Below are 25430 nucleotides of genomic sequence, written 5' to 3' on the forward strand. Positions count from 1 at the left end.
TTTGGTGGCCTAAGGCCTGGTTCACACCTAGGCATTTTTAGTGAGTTTTCAGTTTTGCAGAAACACACTACATTCCATTTAACATGGTTTCCTATGGATGTAGTTCAGATCTATGCATTTTATGGAAAGGGACAGGGCAGGGCTGGCCCAAGATATTGTGCTGCCTGGGCCCAGAAATGAAGTCAGATTTACATGCAACAGTGATGGTTGGGTTCAGGCAGAGGTGGCAGTGGTGGTGGTAAGGGGTAGACACAGGCAGTGGTGGTAAGGAGGGGGTTAGACACAGGCAGGGGTTGTAGAGGGGTTAGACTCAGGCAGGGTTGGCGGGGGGTTTAGACACAGGCAGGGGTGGCGGGGGGGTTAGACACAGGCAGGAGGGCTATGGGGGTTACACACAGCCAGGGGTGGTAAGGAGGAGGTTAGACACAAGCAGGGGTGGTAGGGGGGTTAGACAAAGGCAGGGTGGTAGGGAGGGTGTTAGACACAAGCAGAGGTGGTAAGGAGGGGGTTAGAGACAGCAGGGGTGGCGGGGTGTAGACACAGACAGGGGTGGTAGGGGTTTTAGACACAGGCAGGGTTGGTAGACACAGGCAGAGGTGGTAGGGAGGGGGTTAGACACAGGCAGAGGTGGTAGGAAGGGGGTTAGACACAGGCAGGGGTGGTGGAGATGGGAGTAGCGGCACTGGCACTTATTTTCTCTCAGTGTCAGCCACGCCTATAGCGATCCCTCTTTCATTGTGGGGTCTCTGCTCAGCAGAAAGCTCCTCCCCCTTCACGCTGTTGGCTGTCAGCCTATCAGCTGATTTTCTCTTGTCAGCAGCAAAAAGGGGGGGGGGGGAGCCACGGAGAGGATGGGCGGTTGCCAGCTGTGCTCTGCCATTACATGTAATAGCAGCGGCGCCGGGCCATACCCACAGTGGAATAAGGAGCGGGGTGCGCTTGTAGAGCGGAGTGATCGGGTGGGACCACTGTCTTCCAGGGCATCAATGTATACCCCCTCAGAACCTGCTGCCTGGTTCCAATGGTCCCAGTGGGTCGTATAGTAGGGCCGGCCCTGGGCCAGGAACTTTTTTTCTGGTTCCATTGACTTCAATGGATCAAAAATGTGTATTGAAAAACGCAAAATGCATCCACAATATGCAAACTGCAACCTGCATAGGTGTGAACCAGGCCTCAAACAGATTAACACATACATATTGATATTTAATAACTGGTACATTTCCTTTAATGATTTTGATCAGGTTTTATGCACAGGAATATATGACACACAGTTTGTTTGATATGTTTAGGCTCGGTTCACACAGGGGGCGATGCGAGGCGACACCGACTTGCCTCGCCGCGACCTGCCGCGACCTCAGCGGCGACTTGCAAATGACTTCTGTATAGAAGTCAATGCAAGTCGCCCCGAGGTCGCCCAAAAGTAGTACAGGAACCTTTTTTCTGAGTCGGAGCGACTCGAGTCGCTCCTCTTAGAACGGTTCCATTGTACAGAACGGGGGCGACTTGTCAGGTCGCGGCACGGCAAGTCGCGTCGCCTCGTGTCGCCCCCTGTGTGAACCGGCCCTTATTATTTGGCCATTTATGCTTATATCATTTAAAAGCACATTATATTCACATATTCATGCTGGTATTTGCAGTCTCTCCCCAGCTGGTTGATATGTGTGGCCAGGGCCGCTGATAGGGCAGTACAGTCAGCCCTGTTGTACAGGGCCCGCCCCCATCAGCTCCACAGGGGGGCCCGGTCAGCTTTACAGTTAATTTCTGCAAATTAAAAACTAGAGCTTTCTAAACTAAGTTCTCCCCCACTAATACTTGCTTAGAGAAAGAGGGGGGGTTGTAATTACATTTTGCTGGGCCCCATCTGTTCTACAGAGGGGCCCAGAGGGTGAGCACAGCGCTTGGACTATTTTTCCTTTTTCGGGCGCATGTACATAAAGCTTCACCGCATATTGCTCTGCTAGTTAAATAGATCCGGCTGCCACTGCCTTCCCTGGCGGAGTGATAATACAAGGCTCCACTTAGCTCCGCCTCCCATGCCGACTGCCGAGACTGAGATGAGGCGACAGGCAGCTCAGTGGATGAGAGGGAGCAAGAACCTGGAGGACAGCATGGCTGGACCTGCACTGCAGAGTGAGTGGAGAACAGCAGATAGAATCCTCACTGTCTCGTGTAGGTAGGCTTACACACTGACACACAGCATAGCAGGTCATGATTATCAGCATTATGATACTCATGCAGGCAGCACAGTCAGCATGTGCTCTGTCATAGATCTGTCAGTGTGTCATATTGCTGTTTGGTGCTTACTTTGTTATTACTGTATGCTATTGCAGGGTTAAAGTTTGTAACACACAGTTAACAAAGTCAGCACCCAAAAGCCATGTGACACTGACAGATCCATGACAGAGCACATGCTGACTGTGCTGCCTCTGTAATTTCCATAATTCTGATAATCATAAAATGCTGTGAGATGCTACTTTACACTTTCCTTGGGGGGCAGTAAACATGTGCCTCCCAATCACCCCCCTTTAACCACTTTCTGTCCAGCAATGTACTGGTACATTGCTGGATTGGAAGGGTGATGTCTTGGTCATGGCTGCAGCAGCAATGATCAGGATATTATTTTTTAGCCCCAAAAAGTCTACCCCATGTAAAAGTAATCTTCGTGGCTAAGAAGCCCCTGGATTACTTTTGCAGGCAGTGGAAGGGGGTTTCACCACCGTTGCTCTCCCGTTCAATCAGGGGTCCCATTAAGGATGTGGGCAGCAACATCCAGTTCCTGGGATACAGTGAGAGGAGCTGATGATGTGCTTCCTACTTACATGGTCTCATATAAGCAAGCCATTACTGGCTTAAACAAACATCTGATCAAATCGATCTTTGTTTGATCAACTGCTTTGGAGGCCAAAGGAGAGACCTCTCCAGAAGGATGACCTGTCACTGCCCTATGCTATCAGAAGGGAGGTTGTTCATAAAAGAGATACAAAAGGAAATTAAAGATACAGTGTACATTTTTGTGTAATAAAATAAAATTGAAAACATTATTAAACTGCCTCTGTCCCCCTGTATTCATGCACAATAATGAACACGTGTGCATATGTAAACGGTGACAAATCTGCAGAGGTTGGGTCAGGTGAGGAGCCTAGGATGGGGTCGAGGGCGGGGTTAAAGGGGGCCCAGTCGGGTAGGCTGTACGGGGCCCCATGATTTCTAACAGCGGCCCTGTGTGTGGCTGTACATTGGTGGGACAGCAGAGGCTCACGGGGGGGACAGTCATATTGGTTTTTGCATGCTTTCCCTCCCTGCATTTCCAGACGTCACCATAAGATAAGATCTGCAATCCTCAATTTAAAAACATTTCAAAACATTACTGACATTAGCCAAGCACACCATTGTGACATAATGTATATTGCATCACTTCTGCTTCTACTCCAATGAATCATAAAACACTTCTCTTTTTATAAAGATTACAAATGCATTATTATAAATTCAATATTTAAAGATGGAGCCCCTCATGTCATTTTTTTTTTTTGGTCCATCATGAACTACAGCGCCTATTGAGAACAAAAGTAGGTGAGCATGAATTAAAAAAAAAAAAAAACGTCTCAACCAGCGTGGATTTAATTTAAATCAAGTCGATTTAAATCACTAGTAAAAAGGCTTGATTTAAATCAACTCAATTTAAATCACTTAAAGCAACTGTCATTTCTGTCCCACAGCAGCTCCTCCTCCTACCCACTGTTGATTCACCGACAGTCCCATTCACTTTAATGGGACGGGTGGGGATGCAGCAGTGACACAACAAGGTGAGAGACGTGGTGGCAGCAGGTAAGGTGATGCCTTCTAACAGGCGCTGCCATGATGGCTCTGAAATGACAGGTCCTCTTTAAATGTAAGGACTTATTCTTTCTGGTATTTAGAATCTTTAATATTTGCAAACACAATTAAAATTTCCTATTTAGAATAATAAGCTGTCATTTAGTAAAACAGCGATATCAGAACTGATTCAATCATACAGTTTGTAGTGTACATAGATTTGCAAAACAATGCAATAAAGGAATATTCTTGAACTTTGTTTTATCCCCTGGTTACTGTGAAATTGTGTGACTGCATTAGTGCAGTGAATGTTATCTCAGCTTGCAGAACTTGAATTCATTGACTGAGTTTACCAAAAATGTAAATATTGCAGAATATACAGCCTTGTGCTACATAACTAAGCCCCATTTCATGCTGAATAAACGAAATTATTCATGTATTTTAAATTGAAAATCTTTAGATTTTTTTACTCCAAAAGCATTTTATTAATATAAAAATTTTTTTTTTAAATCAGAAATAAATTTAAATAAAAAAAAAAAAAAAAAAAAGTAATCGATTTATATCCACCCTGGTTTCAATGCACATTGATAACTCAAGTAAAAAAACATGAAAGCAGAAAGTGTGAGCCTTGGTGCTTGTTCACACCAATCCTGTTGGGCTAGATTGGGTGGTGTTGCAGTGGACCCTGAGCTTGCTTTGATCACCCCCTGGCTGCCCAAGTGAATAAGCCATGCAGGAGGTGAAATAGCAGTTCATTGAAAAAAATAATAACCTAAAGAGCTAAAACATACCTCACATTGAAGGGTAATTAGCCCCAGATTGGTGGCATTATAAACTTTGAAACATGAAGGGCTGGAGATGATAAGTCCAAACCGTTGGTGCACGGGGAATGATTGGTTATGTAGGACTTGGTCTCTGTGTTGTATAATAAATTAAAATTCTCTTTTAAAATACTTCAAGCAAGAAACATACTGCACAGATTTTGACTTTAAAGTGTACCTGTCACACACCACATGGAAGTGGAAGTAGACATTTTCTGGGCCAGCCTTAAAATGAACAGAAGAATACCATGATATGAAAAGTAAAAATAAAGAAAGTTACTATGCTTCAGTTTTGTGAATGAACAGGAAGCCGCTCAGCACAGAGCACTTCCCATGCACGTTTCCCCGATCAACACAGACAGTGCTCACAGGGGAATCCCTCCTGCCGAGCGATTGCCTTCTCCCAGCCAGGAGAAGACCATGATTATCGCTAGCAGCTATAGCAGCCGCTTGCGATAATCGCAGACGATTCCAGCAGGCTGGTTGTATCCAAGTTGATCAACTTGGTACATTTAGCCTATCCATTAATGGTTCGAATCTTGGTCGGTTCCTGCTGAACTAGCCAAGATTCGAACCGTGAATGCCGGCCTCGACCAATTTATCAGAACACTGGAAGGCGATTATGGACCTGTGTCGACTATCTTTTTGGTCACTACAAGGGAGTTTTGCATTATTTTACATGTCTTTGAGAAAACAAAAGCCAATTGAAACAAGTCAACTGCAAGCCAGAAGGAGGCCAACTGCAGGTCAAATGCACCTGTCATTGATCTCTCAATGATCTCAGAAGAATCTCAACCTGATGTCAAACTGGTGCCATTGATACAGGCTCAAAGCCCATCCACACAGGCCCTTATTCTGGTTGGTCTCTAATAATACTGAACTTTGCTTCAGTCCATCCTGAGCTGGTTCCTATAGCCCTGCTTCTTATATCCTCCAAGGACCCCTGCTGCAATATGTCTTCATCAGAGGTCCCAGTCCCACCCTTTTCAAGAAGGTCTCGCCCTTGCTGGATGGTAATTTAATGGATTTGGTTTAAATTGCACAGAAAGAGAATAAAGGGGTAGGATGTTACTACTCTACTTAACTTTCTGTTGGATGTGGTGCTGGAAGGAGAAGGTAGCACTTGACTCTTTTCCCCTGGAGTCCCAAGATTCTCAATATGGTACGCTGAAGTACTGGGTTAAAAACTTTTTAGTAGTAAACATATTCTTTTCATTCATTATGTTGTACCAGCAGAACACCACTGCATAAGCAGTTTCCACACCCAAATCCTTCACGTTCCTGTGAGCGTGAAGGGCCCCTGACTATGAGTCTATAGATACAATAAATGTTTTGTTTTTCTTCTCCGAAGTATACATTTTACACTGGATTAATCAACTTTTTATACAATAGCAGTAAGTTCTGATCCAGAAAGGACAGGTATTTTCCCACAGTAGATTGCATAGTCATCTGTTCGAATTTATGAGCCTCAAAGACTGACACATTTATTTTCCATTACTTGAATACTGGCATGGCTGTTTTCTTCCTTTTCAGCACCATAAATTGTAAATAAATTAATTTGCACTGTCTGTAAGTAATTGGCACTGACACATTTAACACATATGTCGATGTTCATTTATTACCTAAATAAATACTATGATGTAAGCTTATTCTAACCTAACCCATAAACCTCAAACTAACTCCCAACCATGGCCACCAACCTTAACCCCTAATCCTTAATCTGGCTCTCAACCATAGCCATCAAGTTTACCCCTAATCCTTAATCTGGCTGTCAACCATGATTATCAACAAAACCCTTGACCAAATCCAACCATGACCTAATTAACCTAGCCCCTAATCCTCAATCTAACACCAAAATATAACAATCAGCTTAATTCCAACCATACCTATCAACCTAATGCTCATCCAATGCAGAAACCTTCAACCTGTATTAAGTGGAATGTGTAAACTGATCTTCTACTCGGGCCGTCTTAATAGCATCATGGGCCCCTGGGCAAAGTAATGCTCTGGGGCCCCTACAATGGAGACAATGCAGGTTTGAAAGACGTCAAGTAGGTAGGAGGCAGACAAGTGGAGCTTCCCCTTTTGGGTGGAGCTCCGCATTAACTATATAAACAATAATTCTGTACAGCAAAGAAACAGTGGGAAAATACTACATACATAAAGTAACAAAGCTGTCCTGTGCATTCAATATATCTGCTAGATTGATGCCTCCTCAGCACTATGGCCCCTCTACACCCTAGATATCCCCCACAGCACTCTGACCCCTTTACACCCCAGATATCCCCCAGCACTCTGACCCCTCACACCCTAGATATCCCCCCAGCACTGTGACCCCTCTACATCCCAGATATCCCCCCCAGCACTCTGACCCCTCTACACCCCAGATATCCTCCCAGCACTCTGACCCCTCTACATCCCAGATATCCTCCCAGCACTCTGACCCCATGATATCCCAGATATCCCCCCAGAACTCTGACTTCTCTACACCCCAGATACCACCCCCCCAAGCATTCTGACCCCTCTACACCCCAGATATCCCCCAGCACTCTGACCCCTCTACACCACAGATATCCCCCCAGCACTTTGACCCCTTTACACCCCACATATCCCCCCCAGCACTCTGACCCCTCTACACCCCAGATATCCCCCCAGCACTTTGACCCCTTTACACCCCACATATCCCCCCCAGCACTCTGACCCCTCTACACCCCAGATACCCTCCCAGCACTCTGACCCATCTACATCCTAGATATCCCTCCAGCACTCTGACCCCTCTAAACCTTAGACATTCCCCTCAGCACTGTTACCATATACCATAAGTTTTGACCCCACTACATCCCTGATACCCCCTATGCTGTGGCCTCTCTACATCCCTGATACCTCTAGCACTATAGTCACCCAAGCTACCCCAAGCATTGCTACCCCCTATACACCCCAGATCCACCCTTTTTTTCCCCCACACACCCTTGATATCCCTCAGCGCCATTATTCCATCCATATAGTACCCCCTTTTCCAGTGGAGATACAGTGCATGTAAACTTTTGGCTATGTGCCCACCTCCAGCACTGGACTCACCTACACCAATCAAATAGGCAGAAGGAGGGGCGGAGGAGGGAGTATCCCTCTGGGAATTCCAAGTACTTCAGCCAGCTGGGCGCAGCATGACACCATCCACAATGCTACTTCCGCAGGTGGGCTCTCAGTGCTGGCGACTCAGCAGCTCCCACTCTAGCTCCTACCCCACAGCCTTCGAGTCCCGAGCATTGGAGCTACATGGGGCGGGGTCAGAGCATCACTGGCGCTCCAGCCCTGCCCCTCCCTGCTGGCTGTGAAATAATCGGTATCGTTCTGCACAGCATGGCGCACCGCTGCCTGCCTGCATCCCCGATGTGTCCATCACTCTCAGTGCCATCATGGGGCCCCCAATTTTGGGGCAGCGTGGGCTCAAGGATCAACTGCTGTAGGGAAAGTACAGGGGCCCCTGGGCAGTGCCCAGTTGTGCCCACTCATTAAGACAGCCCTGCTTCTAGTCAGAACAAATTTTAAGCAAATGGAGTGGGTTCAGAATTCCTGATCTGCATACTTCTTCCTCGTCAGTAACTCAGAAGGCACTAAAGCCTTTGGATCAGCCTGACAGCCAGGCGCCTTGAAATTTTAAAAGATCGGCAATGGCAGTGTTCGTGCTATGCCTGAATCTACCCCTTAACTGAACCAAACCACAAAACACATACCTCAACCAAATGCCTAAACATTTCCTCATTTACACCAGAAGCTCCTAAAAATGCTTGGCAAGTGGTTATACATTCACCTTTGTAAGCATCTTTCAAAGTGCTTTGTGTGTTTTGAGGAACACTAGGTGGTGTTTCTGAGTTCTACAGTCTCTGGTAAGAAAATATATTGATTACAACAGGAAATAAGAAAACTGGACCCACAGTCTCAACTTAACCTCCAGCTGTAATCCGAACCTGAACATTAGTTATACATGAGAATGAGCAAAAAGATTTTGGTTTAATTGATTTTGCTGCAGAATTACTGATTTTTACCTTAGCAAAATCTCCTTTAAGTGTAAACTCTCAATTTCACTCATTAAAGGCTGAGTAAAACATATATATATATATATATATATATATAGATAGATAGATAGATAGATATATTTATATGCCGTCATGAGTCCCTTGAGTGCGGCTGTCTCATGGTTTGGTAGAAATCTTCCTCCTTCGATTCCCCCCATCCATGCCACCATAATCTTCCAATGCAGCTGTGATTAATAGAGCTGAGGTAGCTGTTCAAGTGCTCACCCTTTCCGTCCACCTCCTCCATTCATAGAATCTGTTACTATAGCTTTTGTGAAGGAAACATGATAAATGAATGGAGGAGGAGTGGATGAACGAAAGTTGCACCTCCTCCAGTTCATTCATAGATGCAATAGCATGGCTTCTATGAATGGAGGAGGGTGGATGGAAAGGAAGGGCATAGCCAGGTATTCTTGATGAGAGCCTGTCACAGCTCCCTTGGCTCTGGTAATCCTGTCAGCACTGGAAGATTACAGCGGTGGGACTGTGGGAGTAGGCAAGAAAATGGAGTAGGGACATTTATAGTAGACCAGGAGCCAGCAGCACAAAGGACACATCACAATGATAGTAAGTAATGTCCCTTGTGCAGATATTATTATTATTTTTTAATAAACATAGACTTTAACTTGCATGGCAAAATTTGTTTGCAAAAAAAAAAAGAAGATCTCGTTTATTAATCTCTTATTTAGAATATGCATATTTTTGTAACCAGGGTAGTTTAGTTTATTTCCTTTATTGTTCTTTGCATTTTTCCCATTTTTGATTATAATTTGTGTTGTTATTTATACCCGTTTTATAATCTGTTTTATCTCTATCTGTGAAAAGTTAAATGTTAAATAATGAGACTACTATGTGAACATTTTCTGGCACAAGAACAGGTCCAAGATAGATGGAAGCAATGTCCGTACTTCTCAAGGAGCCATTTAAAGCCCAGTAATTTTCCCTTCACTTGTCACTCCAAAGCATTTTGCCAAAATTCCGAAATTTGGCCAAAATCTCCTGATTTTCAGGAAAATGAAAACTCTTAATTTCACTCATCAATAGTCCAATACTAGGGATGAGCTCAGGCGTGTTTGCATAGAACACATGCAGGGCCCGCCAGGAAGTGAGCGCAGCGCAGCGCTGCGCTAATCACAGGCAGTGAGACATTGCCCGATCTCTGCAGCCGCACATCGAAGCAATGTCTCACTGCCTGTGATTAGCGCAGCGCTGCACTCACTTCCTGGCGAACATGCCTGAGCTCATCCCTATCCAATACCTTTAGCACCACTAATATTGTCACAATGAAAACGATGCTGGTAATAGCCATTCTAATAATATCACTGAGACAAACACTGAACGTGCCCAAACAAAACTATACTGTAATATGTCCAGGACAAAAATCATGGCAGCAAAAAACACCCACATAGAAATGTCAGCAGCAGATGTCACTGATCCACTCAAAGGCAGCATTTAAAGTCATCTATTCTACAGCAGTGGCCATCAACCCTGTCCTCAGGGCCCACTAACAGGCCAGGTTTTATGTATTACCTCGGGGAGATACAGACTAGAATACTGCAATCACTGAGCTGCAAATTATATCACCTGTTATCTTGCAAACATGGCCTGTTAGTGGGCCCTGAGGTTGATGACCATTGGTCTACAGATATTACATGGCAAGGGGTGAGCATACAGGTATGTACCTATGAAGAGGGAAGTGCTGCGGGCCTTGGATTATGGTTGCCACCTCATTCCTTTAAACCCAAACACATATTAATTACACAGGTTCTGTGGCTGATTAAGGTGGTAATTAAACTCGGTGCCTTATCTGCATTTAATTAGCCTCAGAACCTGTGTAATTCAAAGGTGTTCGGGTTTAAAGGGATGAGGTGGCAACTCTACCTTGGATATCTCCGGAAAACAGCATTTATAAATGGCCAACGATCTCTATTGTTTGTAAGCACCCTACTGTGGATCTCTAGACCCAAATCTTTCATTCTAGTTTTGGGAATGGTTAGAACCTCTTTATATTTTTTTACAGCTGTCTGTGTTTCTATGGGGGAAGTCTTCTCTTTAACTCCTGTCCTCAAGACCTAATAGGAGGTGAGAGGAGATCACTTCAAAGGGAAGACCCCAGCTGCCACCAAAATAGCTTTTCCCAGTGGAAGGCTTCTTCTCACCTTTTGTTCTGGTGGCAACTGTAAAATTTCGCATTTCCCATTACTTTCTGTCCCAATCAAAGTAGTCACCAGGGCAAATGGAGAGGGTGAATTCCTCCAGTGGGGACACAAACAGAATTTGAAAACCCAACAGGGGCAGTACCCCTACCAAAACTAGTTAGCGCTACATTTTAAAATAAGGTACACACTATAAGAAAATCGGAAAGAAAAACGAGCAAGGATCGTTCCGATTTTCGTATAGTGTGTATACAACTTTCGACATCCGATTCAGACTTTCCAAACGAAAATCTCAGAAGCTCCATCATTTTGAACAGAACTAATGGTTTTCATTTAATGTGTATTGTTTTTGTACGAGAAAAATCAGATACAAGACTGCACATGATCAGAAACAATTAACAGCAAAAAATAAATGAATAAATAAATCCTTTCTCGTATGGAAATATTTGTACATTATTTTTATCATTGCTTTTGAGTTGCTGTGAAACATCAAGGAAAAAACAGACAATTGTCCCCCGGTCTTCTTATAGTGTGTAATCACCTTAAGGCTGGATTCACACCTATTTTTTGTGCTTTTCGCATTTTGCAGATTTGCACTACAGTCCATTTACCATGGATTCCTATGGAACACATTCTGTAGTACAAATCTGCAAAATGCAAAAAGTACTAGAACTGTATAGGTGTGAATCCAGCCTAAGTGTCTATGCACACTGAGCTTACAAGAACGGCAGTCCCTTTAGCAGAAAAAAATGCTCATATAGAGCGTTTTTGTACAGGCGTTTAAGCTGGATACATACCTATGCAGTTTTAGTGCTTTTTGCATTTTGCAGATTTGCACTACAGAACATGTTCCATAGGAAACCATGTTAAATGGACTGTAGTGCAAATCTGCAAAATGCAAAAAGCACTAAAACTGCATAGGTGTGAATCCCGCCTTAAGGAGCATTTATCGTTTTTTCTGCCTGAAAACTCGACCCAGAATGGGTTCTTTTCCACCTCTAAACGTTGAACTTAAAATATGCCTCTAAATGTCCTAATATGCATGGACACATAGGAGAACACTGAGTTGATTCTACAGGCAAAATGCAAAACTTCTGTGGAAGCAGCGATTTATAAGCCCATTGTGCATGGAGCCTAACTGGCATTATATCATTTCTATAAATGCTAATTGTTTCAGTTTTATTATTAACAAGCTTAGGTTGCATTTTGAAGCTGACTGTATAATAGCACTATACAGTCATTTTCGTAAGATGCCAACAACAGACAGCACCAAAAGTGCCAAAAACTGGCAGTTGTACCGACCAATGAAATATACAGTCAAAGTTGTGTGCAGCCTATTGCATTAGGATGTGTACCCCAAAGCTCAAACACACATCTGTGAGTGTATATACATTATAACATAGTTTACTATGCTTCGGTTGTGTATACACACTGTGGGTGATTGGTACTGATCACTCACTCACTGTGTTCATTCACAAAAGGAAGGGGCCAGTAAATGACATAGGGGCCCAGGCAGCAGGGGGAGTCTGTGCCACATAGGGGTGTTTAGGGTGTGCCCAGGCACACCCTGTGCAGATGCTTGTGTACAGTATGGCACTGCTGCCATGCTTAACACATTCACCTCTCAATACCAGGAAAGGGATTCAAATTAAAAAATATGACATGATTAAAAAGACCATCTAGGAAGCAATGAAGGCTTGCAGCTGACCAGAAAAGCAGAGCTTGATTAATAGAGAATAGGTAGCATCTCTACCCTCCCCCTCCCAGTTCTTTGATTAATATTGACAAGGATTGCAATAGTCATATAGAAGCCTCCCCATCTGCATTACTGGAATAGCCCTGTAAGGCATTGACTGCCAACAAGTGCATCCTACGTTATGAAATGATAAGACGGGTCTAATTGTATTGGTTTACTGCAGGAACATGAAGGTTGTAGCTGGGCCCGCTACACATCCACAGGGCCCTAGGCTCCTGCCTCCTTGTGCAATATCTGGCTCTGTAATAAAGCACCACCGGCAAAGACACCCTTGATAGTGACATCACCATATGACACAGTTCTATATACATCTATGAATTTGGAAGGCTTATAGTTCTACTACTGGCACCATTCAGATGAATGCATGAACACTGAGCTTTGATTGGTTGCTGCATTGTTGCATTGAAAACAATAAAGGCTAGTCTGCCTTGTGCTTCCCTATAAAATAAGCCCCCTGGTGTTCTACAGGTGCAAATAAAATAAATTTGATCCCATCAGTAATACTGATGAGACATAAGGAAGCAGCATTATTATTAATACATATTTTCACCTCAGAACATACATTCCATCATTTCTCTACAAGCCCCCCAATGAGCCTAGCGAGCCACCTTGACTGATGATTGCATTCGATTACATTGAAAATAAAGAGGTAGTTAGTTTACTCTGTGACGCCATCGCAGATGTGATCTGTCAGTGCAGATTTGCATGGCTTTGGCACATTTGAATCCCGGATTTCCTTGACGTCACAGACACCATGGCTACAGCTCGATCCATCGCTGCCATTGAGCGTGCTGGTAGATGCGCTTGGTTGCATCTCCCCAATCTCCGGAGGGCTGGATGCTGTGGGAGGCCCAAGTGCCTCTTTGGACGGTAAGCGGGGGAGGAGAGATATTGCGTAATCGGCAATAATGCCACCAAGATCTAACTGGCAGGCCTGATCGAATTCTGTGAAACCGACATTTGCATTAGCCTCACAAACCACAAAGGAACCGTTGTCGTCCAGGAGAAGGTCGATGCCACATATATCCATTCCCAGGATGCTGGACACTTGCATTGCCAACAGTTTTCCTTGTTCACTGAGGGGGAAGGTGACACCCACACCACCTGTAGGAAATAAAAAAAAATGTAAAGTAAAAATTTTTGATGCCCGTTTTGGCATGAAAACAGGTCCAGGATAGATGAATGCAACTTGCGTATGCCACAGAAAGCCCACTGTGTACTTAACAAATTTCTGTTATGTGGTGCCACACTATTGTATCCAACAATAAATCAAACAATTGCTGAAATGTCCTTCCAGTTCAGGCCTTTCCACCTATAAAAGTTTTTTTTTTTTTTTAAATCTGTGTGATTGTTGATCTCGTTAGTGCAGCCTTTTTCAACCAGGGTGCCCAAGCACCCTGGGGTGCCTTCAGGTTTCTTCAAGGGTGCCTTGGCAAAATGGCTAAAAACTGTCTGAAAAGGGTATATGGCAGGGATATGCAATTAGCAGACCTCCAGCTGTTGCAGAACTACAAGTCCAATGAGGCATAGCAAGACTCTGACAGCACAAGCATGGCACCCAGAGGCAGAGGCATGATTGGACTTGTAGTTTTGCAACAGCTGGAGGTCCGCTACTTGCATATCCCTGGCATGTGGATGAAGCCTGCCTTTTAGTTACACAAAGCCATAGGGTTCTATTGTACACCATTGCAACCTTCTTGCTGCCAGCATTCTAATGACCAATTACATCATCAGCTGATAAGGAGGATGTCAGTCGCCTGCATAGCATCCTTGTTTGACCCTCCCTTGCCCCTTTCCACCGGTGTTAGCTAAGTGAGGGAGAAGAGAAACATTGGAATACTAGTCAGTACCATTTTGCAAAAGTGTATTTGCTTTGGAAGAATAAATCACATTTAATGTTGAGTGTCCTACGTGTGTGGATGTTGCTGCATTATGTAATACTATTGGAATAGTTTTTACATTTTAGAATGGGGTGCCTCAAGACTGTCCATAATTTTGGGGGGTGCCTCAAGATTGTCCATAATTTGTAAAGGGTGCCTTGACGGAAAAAAGGTTGAGAAACATTGCTTTAGTGCACTCCTTCTGTGGTTTAGATCATGAGTTCCTTGACCCTACAAAAAGATCCCCTTGAGGAAGTCACGTGATTGGTGATGAAATGTGTAAGAGGGGAGCTACAGATGGCGCTGAAGTTCTGTGTTAAAGCGAGTGGAGGGTAATTTATTGTAAAGGAGCAAACAAAGTGACTATACATTGTGGAAATATAGGAGGCAATGGTATTAACTTGAAAATGTGAGTGTTATTCTACAGAGTATGAAATAAATAATACTTTTTAACCTCTAGAGATCCGCTCTATAGCCGAATGACGGCTACAGCGCGGACCTGCTTTGCCGGGACTACTTCTATTGACGTCATCCCGTGCACGAGCGGCCTGCGTGCCCCCTGAGGGGCGCGCGCGGCGCGCTCTGTGATCAGCGAGTCTATGAGACTCGCCTGATCACGGATCCGAGCAAGGGGTCGATCACGACCCCTTACCACGTGATCAGCTGGCAGCCAATGACAGCTGATCATGTGACAAAACAGAGCCGGTAATCGGCTATTTTTCCTCCTCGCGCTGTCAGAGAAAAAAAAAGCCGATCACCAGCGGCCGTGTTCGGGACATTAGTCCCGATCACGGCCAGCTTATCAGTGCCCACCTGCCCCCTGCCAGTACCACTCAGATACAAAAAAAAGTGCCGCCCAGCAGTGCCACCCATCAGTGCCCACAGTGCCACCTATCAGTGCCCACAGTGCCACCTATCAGTGCCCACAATCTGCCTCAACAACATTGCTGCACCTCAGTGCCACATATCCGTGCCCATCAGCGTCATCTACCAGTGCCCATCAGTGCCGCCCATCAGTGCCCAGCAGTGCCACCTATCAGAGCCACCTATCAGTGCCACCTATCAGTGCCCATCAGTCCCATCTATCAGTAGTACCTATCAGTGCCCTTTAGTGTCACCCATCCATGCCACCTATCAGTGCCATCTTATCTGTGCCCATCTTTGCCCATCAGTGCCGCCTTATCTGTGCCCATCAGTACTGCCTTATCTGTGCCTATCGGTGCCACCTTATCTGTGCCTATTAGTGTCGCCTTAACTGTGCCTATCAGTGCCCACCAGTGCCACCTATCAGTGCCCACCAGTGCCGCCTATCAGTGCCCACCAGTGCCGCCTCATCAGCGCATTTCAATGAAGGAGAAAAATTACCTGTTTGCAAAATTTTATAACAAACTATTAAACATGATTTTTTTTTATATATTTTTTTGCACTTTTTGTTTAGCAAAAAATAAAACCAAAAGAAAGCTCTATTTGTGGGAAAAAAAATGATAAAAATGTAATTTGGGTACAGTGTTGTATGACCGTGCAATTGTCATTCAAAGTGCATCAGCGCTGAAAGCTGAAAATTGGTCTGGGCAGGAGGGGGGTTTAAGTGCCCAGTAAGCAAGTGGTTAAGGAGATAAAGCACTATATTTGCCTTTTACTACTTTGTATGTGGGCTGAGTGGAGGGGAAGACTGAAGAGTGCCTAAAAGAAAAAGATGCTGGTCTTGTAAAATCTGGAAGGCTCTTTTCCATATGCAATCCAGGGGAGAGCACCCCTGGTGGAGGGTGTTAAATTTAAAATGCACCATTTGATGCATGTCACAAATGCACTTTCACAGCATTGTTTGTGAGTAATAGACTGCATAAAGTACTTGTTGTTTAATGGTTGGTTGAGGATAAGACACTATTTCTCTTTGCATACCCACTGAATAAAACTACAAGAGGAGGAGGATGTAAAGGGACATTACCGATTTACTACCAACCAATGTGATTTGGAGGGATATTATGAATAAATAGAAGGCTATAAAAAATTGCGACAAGGTGAGGGCACATGTGGTGAATGTGGCACTGGTGGAATTAAAAGCTTTTCTCTGAATTAAACAATAAAGCACGGTCGTTTTTTTATATTATGTGAGTAGTATTTGTATAATAGGATTGTGGGGTCTAAAGAATAAGGCACTATATAGTTTTTCTATTTTCGTACGTACTCTGAGTTGAGGAGAGAAAGAGTGGAGAGGATTACAGAGTGAAGAGATTTGATCGATCGGCTTATACAATTAGGACTCTTAATTAAAGTTATATTTGACCATACATTTTTGTAGAGTCAAGGAATTCAGGTGAGAGTACGGTATCTAAACGCCAGAAGGAGTGCACCAGAGAGATCAACAATCACACATGTGATGCATAATGGACATTAATTGGGACTTTTAATGAAGCTATGGCCTGGTAAGGTCATGTGTTTCCATCCCACAGGACTTTAAATGAAACCATGGCCTGGTAAGGTCATGCGTTTCCATCCCTATTGTATTAAAAAAAAGGGGGGAACAAGGGGAACAAGGGGGACATTGGGACAGTGGCGGCTGGTGAAGTTTTAGGATGGGGGGGCGCAAGACCCCGCCCATCCACGGTTGGCCCCTCCCACTTCTCATAAGCCACACCCAGAAATTTCCAAGATTATAGTATGAATTTACATAGTTAAAGGCCCCGTTATTACATCTGATTTATCTGCGTGGGTGTTCTGGCATCACATTGTAACAGTTAGATATTATTATTTCATTGTTAGAGTATTCTGCCTTTTCTATAGTCTTAAGCAAATCTGTTACCATCCCTGAATATAAGCCATTAAAGGATATCTAAACCCAGAACAAACAATTTATTTTTGTTATATTTATCTAAATGAACATGATTTAAACTGGCTAGCATTTCAGATTTAAAATTCAATGCACTGTTCACTTTATTCAGATTCCAATCATATTTGTTCAACTTCAGTCCATTTCCAAGTTTGGAATATTTGGCCACATATGGATATTACCACTATGTGCAGGTGGCTACAATTTATTTCTGAGCTGTGTATAAGCAACATTTATTATAGATAAGAGAATCTGTAAATCATGCTCAGCAGTGTATTGCATAGTACAGATCCAATTCTGTTTATCAAAATTGAAACAAAAATCTACCACTGCTCTCCTCTCCTCTTTGTGCCTAGTTTAACATTCTAGCTATGGGCATGCTTATCATGCTCATAATCTACCACACAATTATTTTTCGATCTCTCTCTTAAATACAGGTATAAAAATATTGGCCAAGATCTTGACTAACTGGCTAAGACACCTCAGTGTATCAGAGCTCCATATTATTAGCTGAAAGCAAGTTAGGGTCAATGACTGGAGTGCTGATCTCTCTCCAGCACACTCTATGTACACTAGAGTGCTGATCTCTCTCCAGCACACTCTATGTACACTAGAGTGCTGATCTCTCTCCAGCACACTCTATGTACACTAGAGTGCTGATCTCTCTCCAGCACACTCTATGTACACTGGAGTGCTGATCGATCTCTCCCCAGCACACTCTATGTACACTGGAGTACTGATCTCTCCCCAGCACACACTATGTACACTGGAGTGCTGATCTCTCTCTCCCCAGCACACACTATGTACACTGGAGCGCTGATCTCTCCCCAGCACACACTAAGTACACTGGAGTGCTGATCTCTCCCCAGCACAATCTATGTACACTGGAGTGCTTATCTCTCCCCAGCACACACTATGTACACTGGAGTGCTGATCTCTCTCCAGCACACTCTATGTACACTGGAGTGCTGATCTCTCCCCAGCACACACTATGTACACTGGAGTGCTGATCTCTCCCCAGCACACACTATGTACACTGGAGTGCTGATCTCTCCCCAGCACAATCTACGTACACTGGAGTGCTGATCTCTCCCCAGCACAATCTATGTACACTGGAGTGCTGATCTCTCCCCAGCACACACTATGTACACTGGAGTGCTGATCTCTCCCCAGCACAATCTATGTACACTGGAGTGCTGATCTCTCTCCAGCACACTCTATGTACACTGGAGTGCTGATCTCTCTCCAGCACACTCTATATACACTGGAGTGCTGATCTCTCTCCAGCACACTATGTACACTGGAGTGCTGATCTCTCTCCAGCACACTCTATGTACACTGGAGTGCTGATCTCTCTCTCCCCAGCACACACTATGTACACTAGAGTGCTGCCGATCTCTCTCCAGCACATTCTATGTATACATTTCAATTCATGGATTGAACTTCCGGATCATGTGAGTGTCAGTGTGGTGTGGCCCCGCCCCCTGAATAAGCTCTATTAAATGTACAGGGAGGGTGTCAGGTGCCGTGTAACCTTGTCCTGGGAGAGGAGAGGAGAGGAGAGGAGGGTGCACGTCTAGCCACACTGACACCTCCGATCACAGGATATGCAGCTCTGCTCTTCTGCACAGCATCACTTGTGTAAGTAGACTAGACTGATCTGTCCTCCCTTCTTCAGAATCCGTAGACTGACCTGTACCTCTCCAGAGCCCAGCACTGTTCATAGAGTACTGGTGACATGCAGAGTAATCTTTGAACCCTGTGAATGATGATGAGGGATAACACTACAGGGAGATTTCTATAGATCGGAATAGAACACACAACCTCCCTGGAGACAACAATGTGTATAGATCCTCCCATGTCAATGACACACACACACCTTACCTGACTGTGTGCTCTCCGCAGCCGCTCCTCACACCGCTCCTCTCCTCTTACTTCCTGTTTCCTCTCTCAGGTGAGATGGGAGAGAGAAGACAGGAAGTGACATCTGAGTCAACTCAGATGTCAATCAAACTGCCCGCCCGGCCGTAGTAACACATACTACAGCGCCGGGCGGAAGCTACTCAGCGCTTCAGAAAGCGCCCTGAGGCGGGCTAAACGCCCGCAAATGAAGCGCCACGCCTGCAATCTCATGATTGCATTGGCGTGGCATTTCCCGGCGTGCAGTGTGACCGGCGCTCGAGCACTTCCTTAAAGAAATTTTTTTTTTTTTTTTTTAAAGGGCCAGTTTTAAAACTTTTTTTTTTTTTTTACATTTTTTTTTTTTTTTTTTTTTTTTTTACCACACAGGGGGGGCGGCGCCCGGGCGCCCCCTATGGACGGGCCGCCACTGCATTGGGACTTTACATGAAGTATGTGGTAGCAAGAGAGTACAAGGTGAACTAATAGGAATTTTATTAATCGTTGCAGTTGGATTTACAAGAGATAAATACAATGATAAACAAAGTAATAAACAATACATGATAATGGTAATAGTGATAATAATAGTACAACATGATAATAACATGAATATCACAAAGTATCATAATAAAACTCCAAAGTTCACCGCAGCAGGATTGAATAAAAGCATATGTAGCATAATGCCTGCAGGACCAAGGTCTTTGTGCACCAATTAGGGTAATGTATAGTAACGTCAGAATCTGAATGTATTCAAAAGAAGCACGGCATATAATAGCTCTACGCACGTTTCGTGGCCTTTGTACCACTCATCAGGAGCAGAGCACGTGTTCAATCTATAATAAAGAGTAATATGATATTCAGAAGTAAGGTAAATGAAAAATAAAAATAATAATAAAAACGCATGAAAAAGGGTGGGGTAGACAAATCACCCACACCTAATACATGCTTACTCACTTAGGTGAGTGCACTAGTGGTCTAGTAGGTGGGTGCCGCAAGCCGTCCAATATACACCCCCAACCGGGAGCCGTGGTGGGTAACTCAATGGAGATAGCCACAAAGGCCGCAGCACAAGCAGGCATGGAGTCACCATGAGGCACTTCTATAGAGAGAGTGAAAAATTAGAACCATTAGGAGATTTGCAAGATGTGGAAAGAGTGAAGGAATCACACATGTAGCACTCTCTAGTGTTGAGACAAGAAAAAAGCCCCTTCTGGCCAGGAATAACCTGAGTCATTGAATTGGGTCAGGGTTACTAGAGGCCAGGGCTGTATGACTCATCCTGGCAGCACTCTGGTGCCTCCCAATTATGTCTGGAAGGTTGGGGAACCTTCTAGAACTAGAGGGCAGGGGTTAGGAGACGCTGCCATTAAAATTAATGGCACCTGAGCCAATCTTCAGAGGGCTGGCATGGGGCTGGGACAACCGCATAAATAGACATGGGCCATACCAGCAGAAGGGTCAGATGAAAGATGGAGAAGCAGTGCTGAGGATAGGGTGTCCGTGGCTTTGGGGGGGACTCCTTACAGGGGTGGTGGGGGTGCCTCAACCCGGATGTTCAGGAAAGCTGGACTGGAAGTATCCTAAAACAGAAGGCAGTGGAAGGATCAATGCCGGAGAAGCAGCAAGAAGGAGGAATGAGCAAGGAGAGACAGTGAGTAGATCAACATGGTGCAGGGACAGACAAGGGGAAAGACTGCCATCTGCAGCAGATCTCTCTTGAAGACGTAGTGCCAAGTCTTCAACTAACCTTGCCCTGGGAGGACTCCATGTGTGTGTGCGCCATTCAGGCAGGACTGGGGCAGAAAGTCAGTCAGTTGACTGAGAGGGAGATCAGCCAGGCGTGGCTGGTGGCAGCCAGGTGGGCTATTATTTTCTGAAAGCAAGTGGAGCTGGGATCAATGGTCACAGGGAAACCGAAGGATTACTTTGTCAAGGAACTGAGAGTTTCTGCCTATAATTGGGCCTTTACTGAACTTGTAACATCCTACTAGTTCCCACAGTAGTGAGCAGCAGATTATGTGCTGAGAAAACCAAGTTTATGCAGGAGGAAGGCAATAGAGGACTTTTTGTAATGTCCCTTTGTTCAACTTTCTGTTTTTCTAGTTGGGCATCCCATAATATCCAAGTTATCATCCCTTAACCACTTTCAGACCGGACCATTTTGCTGGTCAATGACCAGAGGTCTTTTTACAATTTGGCACTGCGCTGCTTTAACTGGTAATTGCGCAGTCATGCAATGTTGTACCCAAACAAAATTTGCGTCCTTTTTTTCCCACAAATAGAGCTTTCTTTTAAAGGTATTTGACTGACTCTGCGATTTTTATTTTTTGCGATATAAACGTAAAAAGACCGCAAATTTTGAAAAAAAATGATATTTTCTACTTTTTGTTATTAGAAAAATCCAATAAACTCAATTTTAGTCATACATTTAGGCCAAAATGTATTCAGCCACATGTCTTTGGTAAAAAAAAAGTCAATAACTGTATATTTATTGGTTTGCGCAAAAGTTGTCACATCTACAAACTAAGGTACGTTTTCTGGAATTTACGCAGCTTTTAGTTTATGACTGCCTAGCTCATTTCTTGAGGTGCTAAAATGTCAGGGCAGTACAAAACCCCCCCAAATGACCCCATTTGGAAAGTAGATACCCTAAGGAAATTGATAAGAGGCATGTTGAGCCCATTGAATATTTAATTTTTTTGCCTCAAGCGATTGAATAATGACAAAAACATTTTTTTTTTACACAAAGTTGTCCCTAAATGATATATTGCTCACCCATGCCATGGTTATATGTGGAATTGTACCCCAAAATACATTCTGCTGCTTCTCCTGAGTACGGGGATACCACATGTGGTCGACTTTTTGGAAGTCTAGCCGCGTACGGGGCCCCGAAAGCCAAGCACCGCCTTCAGGATTTCTAAGGCCGCGTACACACGGGCGGACTGTTCGCCCAACTTTGTCCGCTGAACAGTGTTTGGGCGGACAGTCCGCTCGTGTGTGGGCTTTCAGCGGACAGTTTCAGCGGACAGTTGGACGGACAAGGTTTTTCGGAAATTCCGAAAAACTGTCCGCTGAAACCTTGTTTGAGCGAACAGTCCGCCCGTGTGTAGGCTTGTTCGTCAAACAAAGTTGCGCGCATGCTCAGAAAGGATTTTCACGCCGAAAGCTATAATGCAGTGTATAGGACGTCGTATTTTTCGTCCCGTCGTACGTGCCGTTCACGTCATCGCGCACGGTTTCAGCAAACTGTTCGTCCGTCGTGTGTGGCCATGTCCGTCCATGCTAAGTTTGAGCGGACTGTTTGCCGAAACTGTTGGACGGACAAAGTGTGTACGCGGCCTTAGGGCATACATTTGTAATTTCACTCCTCACTACCTATCACAGTTTTGAAGGCCATAAAATGCCAAGATGGCACAAAACCCCCACTAATGACCCCATTTTAGAAAGTAGACACCCCAAGCTATTTGCTGAGAGGCATGTTGAGTCCATGGAATATTTTATATTTGGCACAAGTTGCGGGAAAATTACAAACTTTTATTTATTTTTATTTTTTTTTCACAAAGTTGTCACTAAATGATATATTGCTCACACATGCTATGGGCATATGTGAAATGACACCCCAAAATAAATTCTGCTCCTTCTCCTGAGCACGGGGATACCACATATGTGGGACTTTTTGGGAGCCTAGCCGCGTACGGGGCCCCGAAAACCAAGCACCGCCTTCAGGCTTTCTAAGGGCGTAAATGTTTGACTTTACTCCTCACTACCTATTACAGTTTTGAAGGCCATAAAATGCCAAGATGGCACAAAACCCCCACAAATTACCCCATTTTGGAAAGTAGACACCCCTACATTTAGGGGTACACTAGTGAGACTCACAGGTAAAAAAGCACCTAGGCTGTCAGCGACTGTATCAAAACGCTACAAGAAAAACTGTTAGCGATCGCAGGGATCAGGCCTGACTCTGCAAACGCTGCAGTTATGTGTGTTGTGTTTTGTAAGTGACAGTGATCGATCGATACTGCACTTGGGTGGGCTGGTCTGGGCTTGGCGGAGGGGCTAAACGCAAGTGCTAGCAGGTATCTGGGCTGATCCCGCTAACAATGCGTTTTTGGAAACCTAAACTGCTGGCGACGCTAATATAGATCTGATCAGATACTATATTACTAAGGGAGGTGTATGCTTTGTGCGTGGGTGTTAGCGGTACTGGCACTAACCTGACGCTGCCTGGGGCGACGCAAAACTTATCTGACCCTCAAACTTATATCACCCGCCGGGTGATCAGGGGGTTAAACCTTTATTAGGTAATAAATGGCGGGTGCCCTGAAACTATAAAAAAATAACTGACCAACCAGCGTCACCTGTAACAGTTATATGGTGATCACTGGTGAAAGGGTTAACTAGGGGGCAATCAGGGGGCTTTATGCGGTAGTATATGGGGGTCCCTGGCGCTATAAAAAGCTGCGGCGAACCTAAATACCTACCTGCCTAACTAGCGTCACCTGTGACACTAATACAGCGATGAGAAAAACGATCGCTTATTAGGCTGGGTTCACACTGGAGCGATGCGGGAACGCCACGAATCCGCGGCAGGTTCCCGCATTGCATGCCTCCCGGCGGCAGTTCACACTGCCCTATGCGAACTGCTGGGAGTGTCAGTGAAATGTTAATGACACCCCCAGATCAGTTCGCATATCGCAGTGCGATCTGCAAACTCGGATCGCATGGTGTGAACACCCATGCGATCCGATTCTGCTGCGGACCAAAAAAAGGGTCCCGTGCGAATTTGCGGCGGGTGCGGCGGGTGCGACGCAAATTCAGCCATAGTATCTGTATGGCTGAACTCGAATCGCACAGAGATCAGATGTGATTTGCACTGCAGTGCGTTGCGAATCACATCCGTTCTCATAAACCGCTGCAATGTGAACCCAGCCTTAGTGACACTGGCGACGGAGGGTGATCACAGGGTTAAACCTTTATTGGCGGGGTTAGGGGGGTACCTTAGAACTAAAGGGGGCTAACCCTAACTGCCCTAACAGTTATTACAGTCACAAATGACACCAATGCAAAAAAAAAAAATGCAATTGGTGTCACTGTGACTGGGGGGGCAGGGGTGATTGGGGGGGTGATCGGGGGGTGAAGGGGGGGTGAGAGTGTGCCTGGCATGTTCTACTGTGTAGTGTCGTGTTGGTGCAACTCACCGATCCTCTCTCCTCGGTGCCGGAACGAAAAATACCGACATGGAGGAGAGATTACATCACTTCCTCTGCCTGTGTTTACATTACAGGAGAGGAAGTGATGTCACGCCTCACTTCCATTCGTCAGGAGCGATCGCGAGGGGGTGGCCATGAACGAATGGCCGCCCCCTCATCCCGGATCGCTCCTGAACCGATACCGACCGCCGCTGGCACCAGGGGGGCCCGATCGGGCCCCCCACCAGCGGGAAGGCAGGGACGTACAGGTACGCCCATATGCCTGCCCGTGCCATTCTGTCGACGTACATCGTCGTGCGGCAGTCGGCAAGTGGTTAAAGGAGAAGTATAGCCAAAGCTCATTTGGCTGTAATTCTCCTGTGGATTACAGGAGTGCAATTCTTTCTGCACTCCTGTGACCCATTTTCAGCAGACAGGCTGAAGTCTGCTCTCTGCTGACGTCACAGAAGTCAGACCAGGGTCTGCGTCATCACGACAATGGAAGTCGGGATCCAGTGAGCAGAGAACTGTTGACTGACAGTCTGCAGCTCTCTGCTCATGGAGCTGTCAGCAGTGTTTGATCGCTCGGTTCTCAGTGTAGAGGCACCAGGGTACAGATGCAGCATTGGACCGATGCTGCATCCACCTAGGTAAGTATGATATTGGAAAAAAAAAAACAACCCCATACTTCTCTTTCAATGTAAAACATCAAGCCAAGCCAAGGACTGTTTTCTGTGTTGGAATGTGTGAAGGAAATGCTATGTGACTGGATGTGCAGCAGTGGGGACCCGGGACACTAGCAAATCCTACAAGGGTGGTGCTAAACATAACTTAAAAAAAATAAAAAATAAAAAACTTTTATTGGTGGAAAGATTGAATTGGAAAACAATTTTTTGATTTATTGTTGGACACAATAGCGCTGCACCAACAAATATTTGGTAATCAGAACACATATATGAGAGTTCTCACAGGTTAGTTAGAAGCTTTTTCTAGCACATAACAGCGCA

General features: G+C 44.9%; 1 protein-coding gene across 1 annotated transcript in view; it reads right to left on the reverse strand.

The window, feature by feature from the left end:
* Positions 1–9401: 9401 nt before the first annotated feature.
* Positions 9402–25430, reverse strand: part of RIMKLA (ribosomal modification protein rimK like family member A) — a 113057-nt gene continuing 97028 nt past the window's right edge. Inside the window, exon 5 of the mRNA XM_077457917.1 lies at positions 9402–13726. Coding sequence (XP_077314043.1) covers positions 13281–13726 — 446 coding nt within the window. The 3' untranslated portion in view covers positions 9402–13280. The remainder of the gene's footprint in view (positions 13727–25430) is intronic.

Source organism: Lithobates pipiens, unplaced genomic scaffold, assembly GCF_037356315.1.
Source record: "Lithobates pipiens isolate NorthernLeopardFrog02 unplaced genomic scaffold, aLitPip1_a1.2 Scaffold_27, whole genome shotgun sequence".
Classification (NCBI taxonomy): domain Eukaryota; kingdom Metazoa; phylum Chordata; class Amphibia; order Anura; family Ranidae; genus Lithobates; species Lithobates pipiens.